The sequence below is a fragment of the Lampetra fluviatilis genome, chromosome 48 (assembly GCF_964198595.1).
Source record: "Lampetra fluviatilis chromosome 48, kcLamFluv1.1, whole genome shotgun sequence".
In the NCBI taxonomy this organism is placed as follows: Eukaryota; Metazoa; Chordata; class Hyperoartia; order Petromyzontiformes; family Petromyzontidae; genus Lampetra; species Lampetra fluviatilis.
In genome coordinates this window covers 4,813,388-4,828,947 of record NC_136322.1, presented here as the reverse complement: position 1 = coordinate 4,828,947, position 15,560 = coordinate 4,813,388, and the positions used below count along the sequence as shown (strand labels likewise).

The window sequence follows — 15,560 nt, the reverse complement described above, 5'->3', positions numbered from 1 at the left end:
ATGGAAAAAAGACTCAATATTTCAAGAGCCGTGATGCGCGCGGTGAATATAAATAACGCCACGGAGGGGTCGTGGAAGAGCCACGTAATGGCTTAGGAGCCGCAGGTTGCCGAAATCTGCCCTGGCCCTGGTCAGTACCTTCTTGCCGTTGTCTTGACTGGGCTCGTCCGGTGCCAGGTCTCCGATGTAGAACATCTTCAGGTATTTCTGGGAGACCGACAGATTCGGGTGGAAGGCCCGGAAAGCGTCCTGCGGATCACCCCGGGGAACGAGAGAGAGAACGAGAGATGCGGTAAATAAGCGGGCACTTAGCTGGGTGGTGGTGATGGTGGTGATGATGGTCAGAGTGGTGGTGTTTATGGTAGCCGTGGTGGTGGTGGAGGTGGTCGTGGTGGAGGTGGTTGAGGTGGTCGTGGAGGTGGTGGTAGAGGTCGTGGGGGTATGGAGGAGGAAGAGGAGGGGATGGGCCGTAGTTGCGAGGTGAGCAATTAGCGCGCTGCGCTACGAACACGGCGACCCGAGTTCAATTCCCGCTCACGGCCACCACCAGTGACGATTATCAGACTTGGCCTCAAATGAGTACCTGGTGCGGTGTATAAACATCGCCACTCGGGAGACAAAGGAGGCCGGGCGTGGTGTTGGCCACCCACCCCCTTCATAGGTGCTCGCTAACAGACTACCGAGTGGGCGGCCTAAACCTCCTGCCGGCAGCAAGAGGCCACACTTCACGTGGTGGCCTCAAAGTGCACCTAGCCTGGCACGAGGGCCGTGGTGGTGACGTCACTGCCATTTAGTGTGGCGAGCGGCGCTATGGATTGACTGCTGTGCCAGGATAGGTGCAGGAGGTCATGGGACAGACCCAGGCGTTATGGATTGACTGCTGTGCCAGGATAGGTGCAGGAGGTCATGGGACAGACCCAGGCGTTATGAGTTGACTGCTGTGCCAGTGCTCCCCACAAACAAAAATATCTCCCGTCTAGCCTGTAACAGACTGTAGGGGCAAGTGCTGTTAGCGAGCACCTATGAAGGCCGGCACGACACACGAGGGGGTGGGTGGGTGGCCAACACCACGCCCGGCCGCCTTTGTCTCCCCAGTGGCGATGTTTTACACATCGCACACAAGTACTCATTTGAGGCTGAGTCGACCGAGGGGGAGAGCCCAGGACGGGTTGTTTAGATAACATTGGTCAACAAAAAAAAAAAAATTCTGGCCTGGACTTTTGCAGCTGTTTTAGACTAATTTCAGAGTGCTGATTCCAAATCTGATCTCAGATTTGCTCTATCACATAATTTGTATGCTATCGGCATACCCCATTTTCATTGATTTTACCCGAAATTAACTCTGCCACTTATGATTGCAAGTTGTTGCGAGTCAGTGACTGCTTTAGTGTTAAAATATGGCGCTGTATTTTTAGGATAGTGTGTTTATAATATCATTTTATGTAGATATCCACAATTGTTTCATATTTTTCTTCCGCAGTTTTTATTGAACATGCAATATTTGATATCTCGAAAAACCTGATGTGATAGACCAAAAACTGATGCCAGATTTGGAATCGGCACCCCAAAATTACCTTAAACCCGTTGGAATACCTTATGCCAAAAAAAGTGTGTTGACCAGTGTAATGGCTGCTGTCAATGGCGGCGGTGGTGGTGGCGGTGGCGGCCGTGAGCGGGAATTGAACTCGGTCGTTCGCCAGCAAGACGTGTGGAGGAATATTTTAACAGCAGTCTCCTGTGGGATGGGTTGTGAGGGGGGGGCAGTGGGGGGTTGGAGGGGAGGGTGGTGGTGGTGGTGGGGGGTATCTAATGAGGTCCGTTGCCAGGGCAACGCAGCTTGCCTGCCTCCCACACCATCGCTCTTCCCGTTCCCACGGCAACCGGGGAGATTCACGCTCTGGTCCATGAGCACGCAGAGGCGATGCACACTGATACAAGACCCCCCGTATAGCCTGTGGCAGGCACGTTGGGGGGATGTGCTGTTCGTAGCGAGTGGCAGCACTGTGGCTCATCCAGACGGGGGGGGGGGGTGGCCACCAGCACCACGCCCGGCCGTCTTTGTCTCCCCAGCGGCGATGCTTTTCACGCATCGCACTCAAAAATGTTTACTACGCACCGGTACCAGTTACTCATTCGAGGCTCAGTCGATCTAGGAGGATGGATGATGGGGTTGGGGATGGTGATGATGGTGATGATGGCGGTGGTGGTGGTGGTGATGATGATGTTGGCAATGGTTATTGATGATGATAGTGATGGTGGTGGTGATGATGGTGGTGGTGGCGATGATGGTGGTGATGATAGTGGTGGCGGTGATAATAATGACGGTGATGGTGGTGGTGATGATGATAGTGGTGGTGGTGATGATAGTGGTGGTGGTGATGATGATAGTGATGGTGGTGGTGGCGGCGGCGATGATGGTGGTGGTGATGATAGTGGTGATGATAGTGGTGGTGGTGATATTGGTGGTGATGATGGTGGTGGTGATGATGATAGTGGTGGTGGTGATGATATTGGTGGTGATGATGGTGGTGGTGGTGATAATGATTGTGATGGCGGTGGCGGCGGCGATGATGGTGGTGATGATAGTGGTGATGATAGTGGTGGTGGTGGTGGTGGTGGTGATGATGATGTTGGCAATGGTTATTGATGATAGTGATGATGATGATGTTGGCAATGGTTATTGATGATGATAGTGATGGTGGTGGTGATGATGGTGGTGGTGGCGATGATGGTGGTGATGATAGTGGTGGCGGTGATAATAATGACGGTGATGGTGGTGGTGATGATGATAGTGGTGGTGGTGATGATAGTGGTGGTGGTGATGATGATAGTGATGGTGGTGGTGGCGGCGGCGATGATGGTGGTGATGATAGTGGTGATGATAGTGGTGGTGGTGATATTGGTGGTGATGATGGTGGTGGTGATGATGATAGTGGTGGTGGTGATGATATTGGTGGTGATGATGGTGGTGGTGGTGATAATGATTGTGATGGCGGTGGCGGCGGCGATGATGGTGGTGATGATAGTCGTGATGATAGTGGTGGTGGTGGTGGTGGTGGTGATGATGGTGGTGGTGATGATGGTGGTGGTGGTGGTGATGATGATGTTGGCAATGGTTATTGATGATAGTGATGATGATGATGTTGGCAATGGTTATTGATGATAGTGATGGTGGTGATGATGATGATGGTGGTGGTGGTGGTAGTGGTGGTGGTGGTGATGATGGTGGTGGCGGCGATGATGGTGGTGGTGATGATAGTGGTGGCGGTGATGATAATGACGATGATGGTGGTGATGATAGTGGTGGTGGTGGTGATGATGATAGTGATGGTGGTGGTGGCGGCAGCGATGATGGTGGTGATGATAGTGGTGATGATAGTGGTGGTGGTGATGATAGTGATGGTGGTGATGATGGTGGTGATGATAGTGGTGATGATAGTGGTGGTGGTGATGATAGTGATGGTGGTGATGATGGTGGTGATGATAGTGATGGTGGTGATGATGGTGGTGGTGGTGGTGGTGGCAGCGATGATGGTGGTGGTGATGATAGTGGTGGTGATGATAGTGACGATGGTGGTGATGATGATAATGAGAATGGTGGTTATACAACCTCTCACGCACACCCATCCATTACAGCTACCCAGTTAACAACAAAAACAACAGCCCAGCCAAATGGCGTCAGCTTTGGAACATCGTTCACAGTTTTCGTCTGATTAACACCATGAGCTAAAAATAGCAAAAAATGAAGACAAAGAACCCCCGTGTAGCATCTAAAAGACCGGTGGGGCAAGTGCTGTCATCAGCGAGTAGCAGCAGCGCATATACACAGGCAAAGATCCCCCGTGTAGCCTCTAGCAGACTGCTGGGGCAAGTGCTGTCAGCATTGAATAGCAACAGCGCCTATACACAGACAAAGATCCCCGGTGTAGCCTCTAGCAGACTGCTGGGGAAAGTGCTGTGAGCAGCGAGTGGGTAGCCACCAGCGGCAATGTTTCCCACACACCGCACCAGCCGCTGTACTTTTCCTAGGCTGAGTAGACCTACGGGAGGAAGTGGCTCAGGATAATCGCAACACCAGAGCAAGGTGACAGCAAGTTCACAAATTGAGGCTTCCCTCCCATCAGTACCAGCATTTCCCTTCCGGCACCAGCATCGTCATCATCATAATCATCAGTACCATCATCATAACCACCATCATCATCATCAACACAACCATAAACATCACCAGTACCATCAACATCATCAGTACCATCATTATCACCACCATCATCATCATCAACACAGGCATTAACATCACCAGTACCATCAGCATCATCAGTACCACCATCACCACCATTATCATCATTATCATCATCAACACAACCATCAGCATCACCAGTACCATCATCACCTTCATCACCACCATCATCATTATCAACACAACCAGAAGCATCACCACCGCCACCACCACCGAGATGGCGAAAGCTGAAACATTTCCTTTCTCGATGAACAAATAAAAACATTACGCAACAGAAGAAAAAATGAGGCAGTTGACCAGGCTGGTACCTCGTGAATGGCAAATTCCACCCACCACTCACATTCCACCCACCACTCAGTTTCCACCCACCAATAAGACTCCACCGACCAATCAAATTCTATCCACCACTCAAATTCCACTCACCACTCAAATTCCACCCACCACTCAAATTCCACCCACCACTCAAATTCCACCCACCACTCAAATTCCACCCACCACTCAAATTCCACCCACCACTCAAATGCCACCCACCACTCAAATGCCACCCACCACTCAAATTCCACCCACCACTCAAATTCCACCCACCACTCAAATTCCACCCACCACTCAAATTTTACCCACCACTCAAATTCCACCCACCAATCAATTTCCACCCACCACTCAAATTCCACCCACCACTCATACTCCACCCACCACTCAGCTTCCACCCACCACTCAGCTTCCACCCACCACTCAGATTCTGATGCCCCTACCACTCAGAATCCACCCACCACTCAGATTCTGATGCCCCTACCACTCAGAATCCACTCAGTGGCAGGGGTCTCTCTGCGCTCCAGACGGAGTCCAGGAGATGGGACCGCCGGACCAACGCTTTTACTCAGGAAAACAAAATTCCTGCGCTCAGAAAACTGAACAATGCGGTGGCCCATTGTGATCGTCACTGGCACTGCCAGAGACTGACATCCGCCCCCGTTCCCACAGCCATCGCCATCCTCTCGCTACGCAACTGAATCCGTAACTTCTTTCGCAACAGCAACGCCGGCCCATCCGCGGCTCATCAGGCAACATTCTAGCGCCGAATGTCCGTGAGCCAGAGGTCGCAACCGGGTACCCGATACCCGTACCCTACCCGATATCCGGCTACCCGTACCCGGCCGGGTACGGGTACCCATTTGCGACCCTGGTGCGGCCGGGTACGGGTAGGCCGTGAGTCACTGGTGAGTAACTGTTTGTCACTCATTTCCCAACGTCTCGTCTCTTCTCACAATTCAAGTTCCTAGAATCAACCCACCCGCGCCTGCAACATGGCTTCATCCCAGAGGTCGCAATCGGGTACCCGATACCCGTACCCTAGCCGATACCCGGCCGGGTACGGGTAGCCGGGTATCGGGTAGGGTACGGGTACGGGTACCCATTTTCGACCCTGGTGCGGCCGGGTACGGGTAAGGAATCAAAACACGTTTGCGACCTCCGCCGTGAGCAAAGCGCACGGCGAAGTTGACGGTCGGTCTCCTGCCGCCAAAGAGCCACCGACAGCCATCACCCACCACAAGGTCGACTGCCAATCGTGTTCATCGGCTCCACGAAGTTGATGCTAATGAGAGAACTGCCGACGATGATGACGGTGATAGCGATCAGATATCGCCTGCGTGTCTACAGCTAGAAACCCCCCGCGCGTCCACACACGCACATAGGTGGCGTGTCTGGTTGCAGTGGCAGATATCACCCGAGCGAGCTCCATGCTGTGGGATCTATTGTCAACCGAGACCCCCCCAGACTCACACAGAGAGACCCACAGACTCGCACGGAGACCCGTGGATTCACTCACAAAGACTCACGTAGAAACTGACAGACTCATACAGAGACCCACAGACTCACACAGACACCCATAGACTCACATATAGACTCACACAGAGACCCATAGACTCACATTGAGACCCACAGACTTACACAGAGAGACCCACGCACTCGCACGGAGACCCATGGATTCACTCACAAAGACTCATGTAGAAACTCACAGACTCACATAGAGACCCATAGACTCACACGGAGACCCACAGACTCACACGGACTCACAGACTCACAATAGATACCCACAGACTCACACAGAGACCCACAGGCTCACACAGACACCCATAGACTCACATATAGACTCACACAGATACCCACAGACTCACAAAGAGACCCACAGGCTCACATAGAGACCTACAGACTCGTACAGAGACCCACAGACTCACACAAACACCCATAGACTCACACACAGACTCACACAGAGACCAACAGACTCACACAGAGACCAACAGACTCACAAAGAGACCTACAGACTCACACGGAGACCCACAGACTCACACGAAGAACCACAGACTCACACGGACTCACAAACTCACAATAGATACCCACAAACTCACACAGAGACCCACAGACTCACACAGACACCCATAGACTCACATATAGACTCACACAGAGACCCACAGACACCAGAAACTAACATCGAGTCACCATGGACTTGCAGGGAGGGAGGAGTCAGCAGAAGGGAAACCATTACTGCCACGTATACGTGCGAGGGGGAAACACTCTATCCCCGTGCAGAAAGAACTGGTGTGCAACAGATAGAACAGGTAAATTCCAGGGGGTACGGCTACTCCACGACAGTCACCCACGGTGTAGAAGGGTGTGAGTCCAACAACCCATCTGTGTGTGACCCACCAACCCTCCCTGCTCACGCTGAATGATATTTATTTATTCTTAGGTTTTTCGGTAAAGTCACCATGTAGGTAAAACATTAAAATTAATAAAAGTAAAATAAAAATAAAATAAAAATCACGACGTTTCGGAGGCAACACAAGCTTCCGTCTTCAGGTGGAACCGTCACAGCACGATAGCTATATCAAGAGTTGTATCAAGTGCTATCGTGCTGTGACGATTCCATCTGAAGACGGAAGCTTGTGTTGCCTCCGAAACGTCGTGATTTTTATTTTATTTTTATTTTACTTTTATTAATTTAAATTTTTTACCTACGTGACTTTACCGAAAAAACCTAAGAATATGAATCCTTGCAGTTACGAAAGCTTCAAATCTAGAAACATGCTGAATGATTCCAGCAGCCGCGTGCAGCAGCAGCAGCAGCATTGCCACCACCACGTGCACCAGCTGCATAGCCACCACCACCACCACCACGTGCAGCAGCAGCAGTATTGCCACCACCACCACGTGCAGCGGGCAGTGAGCAGGTTACGAGCTGCTCATCTTTCCCAGATGGGATGAGACCGGGCGAACTGAGTGCGGGATTTGCGGTGTCTGCATCTGTGGATTAACCCTCGCGCTTCCGTCGCTGGGCAAACAGAACGAGCCACTGTGAGGAGGGGGGGAGACAAGAGAGTGGATGGGTTGGTGGGTTGGTGGGTGGGTGAGTGGGTGAGTGGGTTGGTGGGTGAGTGAGTGGGTGAGTGGGTGGGTGGGTTGGTGGGTTGGTGGGTGAGTGAGTGAGTGAGTGGGTGGATGGATGAGTGAGTGAGTGGGTGAGTGGGTGGATGGGTAGGTGTGTGGTTGAGTGAGTGGGTGGGTGGTTGAGTGAGTGAGTGAGTGAATGGGTGGGTGGGTGGGTGAGTGAGTGGGTGGGTGGATGGGTGAGTGGGTGGGTGGGTGGGTGAGTGAGTGAGTAAGTGGGTGAGTGAGTGAGTGTGTGGGTGGGTGGGTGAGTGGGTGGGTGGGTAAGTGAGTGGCTGAGTGGGTGGGTGGGAGAGTGGGTGGGTGAGTGGGTGGGTGGGTGAGTGAATGAGTGAGTGGGTGAGTGGGTGGGTGGGTGAGTAGGTGAGTGAGTGGGTGAGTGAGTGAGTGGGTGGGTGAATGGGTGGGTGGGTGGGTGAGTGGGTGGGTGGGTGGGTAAGTGAGTGAGTGAGTGGGTGGGTGAGTGGGTGGGTGGGTGGGTGAGTTACTGGGTGAGTGAGTGGGTGGGTGGGTGACTGAGTGGGTGGGTGGGTGAGTGAGTGAGTGGGTGAGTGGGTGGGTGGGTGAGTGGGTGGGTGGGTGAGTAAGTGGGTGGGTGAGTTACTGGTTGGGTGAGTGAGTTACTGGGTGAGTTACTGGGTGAGTGAGTGGGTGAGTGGGTGGGTGAGTCAGTGGGTGGGTGAGTTACTGGGTGAGTTGCTTAGTGAGTGAATGTGTGGGTGAGTGAGTGTATGGGTAAGCGGGTGAGGAGGTGGGTGAGTTAGTGGGTGAATGGCTGTAGAGTTATTGGGATGAATGAGTGAGTAGGTGTATATTGAACTTCTTTCGCACTGTACGTAGCCAACCACGCTAATTGCGAGCAAGGAGAACAAACTAACACACAAATGGTGAGCGGTGGTGCAGTGGTTAGCGCACTGCACTACGAACCCGGCGACCCGAGTTCCTTTCCGGCTCACGGCCAAGTCCAGTGACGATTACTTGAACCGGTCGTGGGCCTCCCCTAGGTCAACTCAGCCTCAAATGAGTACCTGGTGCCGTGTGTAAACATCGCCACTGGGGAAACAAAGGCGGCCGGGCGTGGTACTGGCCACCCACCCCCTCGTGTGCCGTGCCGGCATTCATAGGTGCTCGCTTACAGCACTTGCCCCAACAGTCTGGTAAGGCTATACGGGAAAGTTCGCGCGGGTAAATAATTGAGTAAGATGATGAGTGAGTGAGTTAGCTGACGTTTCAAGTGGATATCAAACTGCAAGTGTGTCCCTGTGTGAGTCTGTGCGTCCCTGTGTGAGTCTATATGTCTCTAGGTGAGTCTGTGGGTCTCTGTGTGAGTCTGTGGGACTCTGTGTGAGTCTATATGTATCTGTGTGAGTCTGTGGGTCTCTGTGTGAGTCAGTGGGTCTCTGTGTGAGTCTATGGGTCTCTGTGTGAGTCTGTGGGTCTCTGTGTGAGTCTGTGGGACTCTGTGTGAGTCTGTCTCTGTGTGAGTCTGTGCGTCCCTGTGTGAGTCTGTGGGTCTCTGTGTGAGTCTGTGGGTCTCTGTGTGAGTCTGTGCGTCCCTGTGTGAGTCTATGTCTCTAGGTGAGTCTGTGGGTCTCTGTGTGAGTCTGTGGGACTCTGTGTGAGTCTATATGTCTCTATGTGAGTCTGTGGGTCTCTGTGTGAGTCTGTGGGTCTCTGTGTGAGTATGTGGGTCTCTGTGCGAATCTATGGGTCTCTGTGTGAGTCTGTGGGTCTCAGTGTGAGTCTGTGGGTCTCTGTGTGAGTCTGTGGGACTCTGTGTGAGTCGGTGGGTCTCTGTGTGAGTCTGTAGGTCTCTATGTGAGTCTGTGGGTCTCTATGTGAGTCTATGGGTCTCTGTGTGAGTCTGTGCGTCTCTATGCGAGTCTGTGGGTTTTCTGTGTGAGTCTATGGGTGTCTGTGTGAGTCTGTGCGTCTCTATGCGAGTCTGTGGGTCTTTGTGTGAGTCTGTGGGTCTCTGTGTGAGTCGGTGGGTCTCTGTATGAGTCTGTGTGTGAGTCTATGGGTGTCTGTGAGAGTCTGTGGGTCTCTGTGTGAGTCTATGGGTCTCTGTGAGTCTATGGGTCTCTGTGTGGTGAGTCTGTGGGTCTCTGTGTGAGTCTATAGGTCTCTGTGTGAGTCTATGGGTCTCTGTGTGAGTCTGTGGGTCTCTGTGTGAGTCTGTGGGGCTCTGTGTGAGTCTATGGGTCTCAGTATGAGTCTGTGGGTCTCTGTGTGAGTCTATGGTTCTCTGTGTGAGTCTATGGGTCTCAGTATGAGTCTGTGGGTCTCTGTGTGAGTCTATGGGTCTCTGTATGAGTCTATGGGTCTCAGTATGAGCCTGTGGGTCTCTGTGTGAGTCTGTGGGACTCTTTGTGAGTCTGTGGATCTCTATGTGAGTCTATGGGTCTCTGTGTGAGTCTGTGGGTCTCTGTGTGAGTCTGTGGGGCTCTGTGTGAGTCGGTGGGTCTATGTGTGAGTCTGTGGGTCTCTATTCGAATCTATGGGTCTCTGTGTGAGTCTGTGGATCTATGTGTGAGTCTGTGGGTCTCAGTGTGAGTCTATGGGTCTCTGTGTGAGTCTATGGGTCCCTGTGTGAGTCTATGGGTCTATGTGTGAGTCTGTGGGACTCTGTGTGAGTCTGTGCGTCTCTATGCGAGTCTGTGGGTCTCTGTGTGAGTCTATGGGTCTCTGTGTGAGTCTATGGGTCTATGTGTGAGTCTGTGGGACTATGTGTGAGTCTGTGCGTCTCTATGCGAGTCTGTGGGTCTCTGTGTGAGTCTATGGGTCTCTGTGTGAGTCTGTGGGTCTTTGTGTGAGTCTATGGGTCTCTGTGTGAGTCTATGGGTCTCTGTGCGAGTCTGTGGGTCTCTGTGTGAGTCTATGGGTCTCTGTGTGAGTCTATGGGTCTCTGTGTGAGTCTGTGGGTCTCTGTGTGAGTCTATGGGTCTCTGTGTGAGTCTGTGGGTCTCTGTGTGAGTCTGTGGGTCTCTGTGTGAGTCTACAGGTCTCTGTGTGAGTCTGTGGGTCTCTGTGTGAGTCTATGGGTCTCTGTGTGAGTCTGTGGGTCTCTGTGTGAGTCTGTGGGTCTCTGTGTGAGTCTACAGGTCTCTGTGTGAGTCTATGGGTCTATGCGTGAGTCTGTGGGACTCTGTGTGAGTCTGTGCGTCTCTATGCGAGTCTGTGGTTCTCTGTGTGAGTCTATGGGTCTCTGTGTGAGTCTGTGGGTCTCTGTGTGAGTCTGTGGGTCTCTTGTGAGTCTATAGGTCTCTGTGTGAGTCTATGGGTCTATGCGTGAGTCTGTGGGACTCTGTGTGTGTCTGTGCGTCTCTATGCGAGTCTGTGGGTCTCTGTGTGAGTCTGTGCGTCTCTATGCGAGTCTGTGGGTCTCTGTGTGAGTCTATGGGTCTCTGTGTGAGTCTATGGGTCTCTGTGTGAGTCTGTATAGAGATGTTCTGGTGGCGGTGGTAGTGGAGGAGAAGGAGGTGGAAGTGGTGATGGTGGTGGCGGTGCAGGTGATGTTGCAGGTGGTGTAAGTGGTGGTGGTGCAGGTGTAGGTGATGGTGCAGCAGGAGGTGGAGGAGGAGGTGGTGGTGTAGTTGGTGGTGCAGGTGGTGTAGGAGGTGATCGTGCAGCAGCAGGAGGAGGCGGTGATGGTGCAGCAGGACGTGGTGTAGTTGATGGTGCAGCAGCAGAAGGAGGATGTGCATGCAAGTGGTGGTGTAGTTGGTGGCGCAGGTGGAGGAGGAAGTGGTGCAGGTGTAGGTGGTGCAGCATGTGATGGTGCAGCAGGAGGAGGATGTGGTGGTGGTGGTAGACGTGGTGGTGGTAGAGGTGATGCAGGTGGTGTAGGTGATGGTGTAGGTGGTGCAGCAGCAGGAGGAGGAGGAGGAGCAGGTGTAGGTGGTGCAGGTGATGGTGTAGGTGGTGCAGCAGGTGATGGTGCAGCAGCAGCAATAGGTGGTGCAGCAGCAGGTAGTGCAGCAGCAGCAGCAGGAGGCGTCGTCGTTACCGTGGCGTCCTCCCCGGCGTAGTGCGCCAGGAGTCGCGGCCCCCCCGGGTGCCGGGCCCCCCACTTGGTGACGTCATAGACGCGCCGCTCCACCACGAGCCAACGAGGCTCCCCGTGGCGACCTCCGCTCCTCTGCGAGACCTCCTCCCAGGTCCAGAGACGAGGAGACGTTGACGCTGGAGACACCGACGACGATGACGATGGTGGTGGTGCTGCTGATGATGGTCCTAACGATTTCTCGCAGGACGATGCGGACGATGATGGCGATCGAGATCGAGCGACGGCGGTGGTGGTGGCTCGTTGTTGAGAAATTCCGCCAATCGTCGAAGACGTCTTCGTCGCTGTTGCAGCCATGGATGCTGCTGCTGCACCGAGCCCACCGGCATCTCCATTCTGGACGCTCGCTGATCCTGGGGGTGCTTCGTCAGAGACCCCGTCGGTGGTTTGCTGCTGCTGCTGCCCCCCCTTGGATGTAGGGGAGCAGGGAGCACCTCCACAAGTCGCTCCACTCTGTTGCCCGCCGCGACCCATGGCTCGCTGCTGCTGTTGATGCTGCTGCTGCTTAGCCGCCTCTGCTGTGTTAGTGGCAGTGCTGCTGCTGGTGGTGGTCGTGGTCGTGGGTGAGTGACAGGGGGGTGGTGGTGGGGGGGGGTGAGACGGAACGGGGGGGGAGAGAGAGATGAGGGAGGAGACTACACGGACAGAGGTGGGGAGAGAGAGAGGTGGTAGAGAGAGAGAGGGGGTAGAGAGAGAGGGGGGTGTTACATAAAGCAAAGCATTAAGAAAAAAAACTAAATGATGAACGAAGCAAAGTGCCGACTACACCAAGCATCTTCTTGTTTCCACTGATCGTAAAAAAGAAAAAAATATATATATAAGAACAAAAATTTAAAAAGAACAAAAAATTGAGAGAGGGAGGCACTGAGAATCAGAGAGAGAGGGGGGGACGAGGAGAGTGGGGAGGGGAGGAGACGACACGGGAAGGAGAGAGGCAGCGAGGGAGAGGAAAGAGAGAGAGGTGGGTGGGGGGTAACACGGGGAGGGAGAGAGTCACCGGTGAGACTGAACCATTAATATGTGACGGGGGGAGGGAGCGGTGGCGCAGTGGTTAGGGCACTGTGCTATGCTTCACAGTTAACACCCAGCAGAGAGAGAAACAAAAGTTCGATTCCAGCTCACGACCACCGCCAGCGGTGGTGACAGCAGCGATTATCTGAACCGGTTCTGGGACTCCCCGAGGTCGACTCAGCCTGAAACACCAAGTCACTTGCTCGCTCGTTCACCCACTCAGTCAACCTACTCACTCACTAACCCACCCAACCATTCGCTTATTCACTCACCGACTCATCCACACGCTCAACCACTCATTCACTTATTCACTCACCGACTCATCCACACGCTCAACCACCCATTCACTTCTCCACTCACCTACTCACCCGTTCGCTTATTCAATAATCACCACTCACCGACTCATCCACACGCTCAACCATCCATTCACTTCTCCACTCACCGACTCATTCAACCACGCACTCACCCACCCACCCACTCGTCTTGTTTGTCGATGAGTCTAGCATTAGTCTATGGGTCCGTGTTAGTCTATGGGTCCAGCATTAGTCTATGGGTCCAGTGTTAGTCTATGGATCCGGTGTTATGGGTCAGTATTAGTCTATGGGGTCAGTGTTAGTCTATGGTCCAGTGTTAGTTTATGGGTCCAATGTTAGTTTATGGGTCCAGCATTAGTCTATGGGTCCAGTGTTAGTCTATGGGTCCAGTGTTAGTCTATGGGTCCAGTGTTAATCTATGGGTCCAGCGTTAGTTTATGGGTCCAGTGTTAGTCTATGGGTCCAGCATTAGTCTATGGGTCCAGCGTTAGTCTATGGGTCCAGTGTTAGTCTATGGGTCCAGCGTTAGTTTATGGGTCCAGTGTTAGTCTATGGGTCCAGTGTTAGTCTGTGGGTCCAGTGTTAGTCTATGGGTCCAGTGTTAGTCTATGGGTCCAGCGTTAGTTTATGGGTCCAGTGTTAGTCTATGGGTCCAGTGTTAGTCTATGGGTCCAGTGTTAGTCTATGGGTCCTGTGTTAGTCTATGGGTCCAGTGTTAGTCTATGGGTCCAGCATTAGTCTATGGGTCCCGTGTTAGTCTGTGGGTCCAGTGTTAGTCTATGGGTCCGTGTTAGTCTATGGGCCCAGCGTTAGTCTATAGGTCCATTGTTCGTCTATGGGTCCGTGTTAGTCTATGGGTCCAGTGTTAGTCTGTGGGTCCAGTGTTAGTCTATGGGTCCAGTGTTAGTCTATGGGTCCAGTGTTAGTCTATGGGTCCGGTGTTAGTCTATGGGGTCAGTGTTAGTCTATGGGGACAGTCTTAGTCTATGGGGACAGTGTTCGTCTATGGGTCCAGCCTTAGTCTATGGGTCAAGTGTTAGTCTATGGGTCCAGTGTTAGTCTAACAGATTGCTGGTGGCAAGTGATCTTAGTAGCGAGTAGCAGCGCCTACGGATGCCGGCAATGTTTACACACCACATCAAGTAGTCACTTGAGGCTGAGTCGACCTAGGGGAGGCCCAGGGACCGGTTCAGATAATCATCACCGGTGATGGCCGTGAGCGGGAATCGAACTCGGCTTGCTCGGTCCGTAGCGCGGCGCGCTAACCGCTGCGCCACCGCTCCTCACCACCACCACCCAACCGTTCCTAGTGGGCCTCCCCTAGGTTGACTCAGCCTCAAATGAGTACCCCTCAAACGATGAAGACAAAGCTCCCTTCGTCACCCCCTCCACCACCACCTACGTGTAGCCTTTAATGACTTTTGGGGCAAGTGCTGTTAGTAGCGAGTAGCAGCAGCGCCTATACACAGACAAAGAGCCCCCGTGTAGCCTCTAGCAGACTGCTAGGGCAAGTGCTGTTAGTAGCGAGTAGCAGCAGCGCCTATACACAGACAAAGATCCCCCGTGTAGCCTCTAGCAGACTGTAGGGGGCAAGTGCTCTTAGCGAACAGCAGCAGCAGCGCCTATGAAGGCCGGCCCCGTGAGACACGTGGAGGTTGCCGATGTTAGATGCACACACCGCAGCCGGATATACTGATTAAGGGCTGAGTCGACCTAGGGAGAGTCCCCTGCTGTCGCTGTCATTGATGGTGGTTAGCAGCGTGCGAACTGCTGTAACACCGCCCCCCCAATTATTAACGGAATAGTCAGCATCATCAACATAAGCACCATCAGTGTTATCATTATTGTCAGTATCATCAGCATCATCAGCAGCATCATCATCATCGGTATCATCAGTGTCATCAGCGTATTCACCAGTATCATCAGCATCATCATCATCAGCGCCATCATCGGTATCATCATCATCATCGGTACCATCAGCATCATCATCAGTATCATCAGCATCACCAGTATCATAATTTGCATCATCAGTATCGTCATCAGGATCATCATCAGTATATTCAATATCATCATCAGCAACATCATCAGTATCATCATCATCAATATCATCAGTTTCATCAGTATTATAATTTGCATCGTCAGTATCGTCATCAGTATCATCATCAGCAGCAGCATCTTCAATATCATCAGCAGCAACATCATCGGTATCATCATCAGTATCATCAACATCATCAGCATCATCAGTATCAGCATCATCAGTATCATCATCAGTATCATAATTTGCATCATCAGTATCGTCATCAAGATCATCATCATCAGCATCTTCAATATCATCAGCAGCAACATCATCGGTATCATCATCAGTATCAACATCATCAGCATCATCATTATCATCAGCATCATCATCAGTATCATCATCAGTATCATAATTTGCATCATCAGCAACATCATCAGGATCATCATCATCAGCATCTTCAATATCATC

General features: G+C 52.4%; 1 protein-coding gene across 4 annotated transcripts in view; it reads right to left on the bottom strand.

The window, feature by feature from the left end:
* The window catches only part of LOC144948278 (acyl-CoA 6-desaturase-like), a 58,927-nt gene extending 46,604 nt beyond the window's left edge, over positions 1-12,323 (bottom strand). For all 4 annotated transcript variants that reach the window (XR_013640128.1, XR_013640129.1, XM_078877709.1 and 1 more), the window contains exons 1-2: positions 11,694-12,323; positions 139-249 (exon numbers count right to left, since the gene is read on the bottom strand). Coding sequence is in view for 2 of the 4 variants with exons in the window: in XM_078877709.1 (XP_078733835.1) it covers positions 139-249; positions 11,694-12,224 (642 nt within the window). In the remaining 2 variants the exon portion in view is untranslated. The remainder of the gene's footprint in view (positions 1-138; positions 250-11,693) is intronic.
* Positions 12,324-15,560: the final 3,237 nt, after the last annotated feature.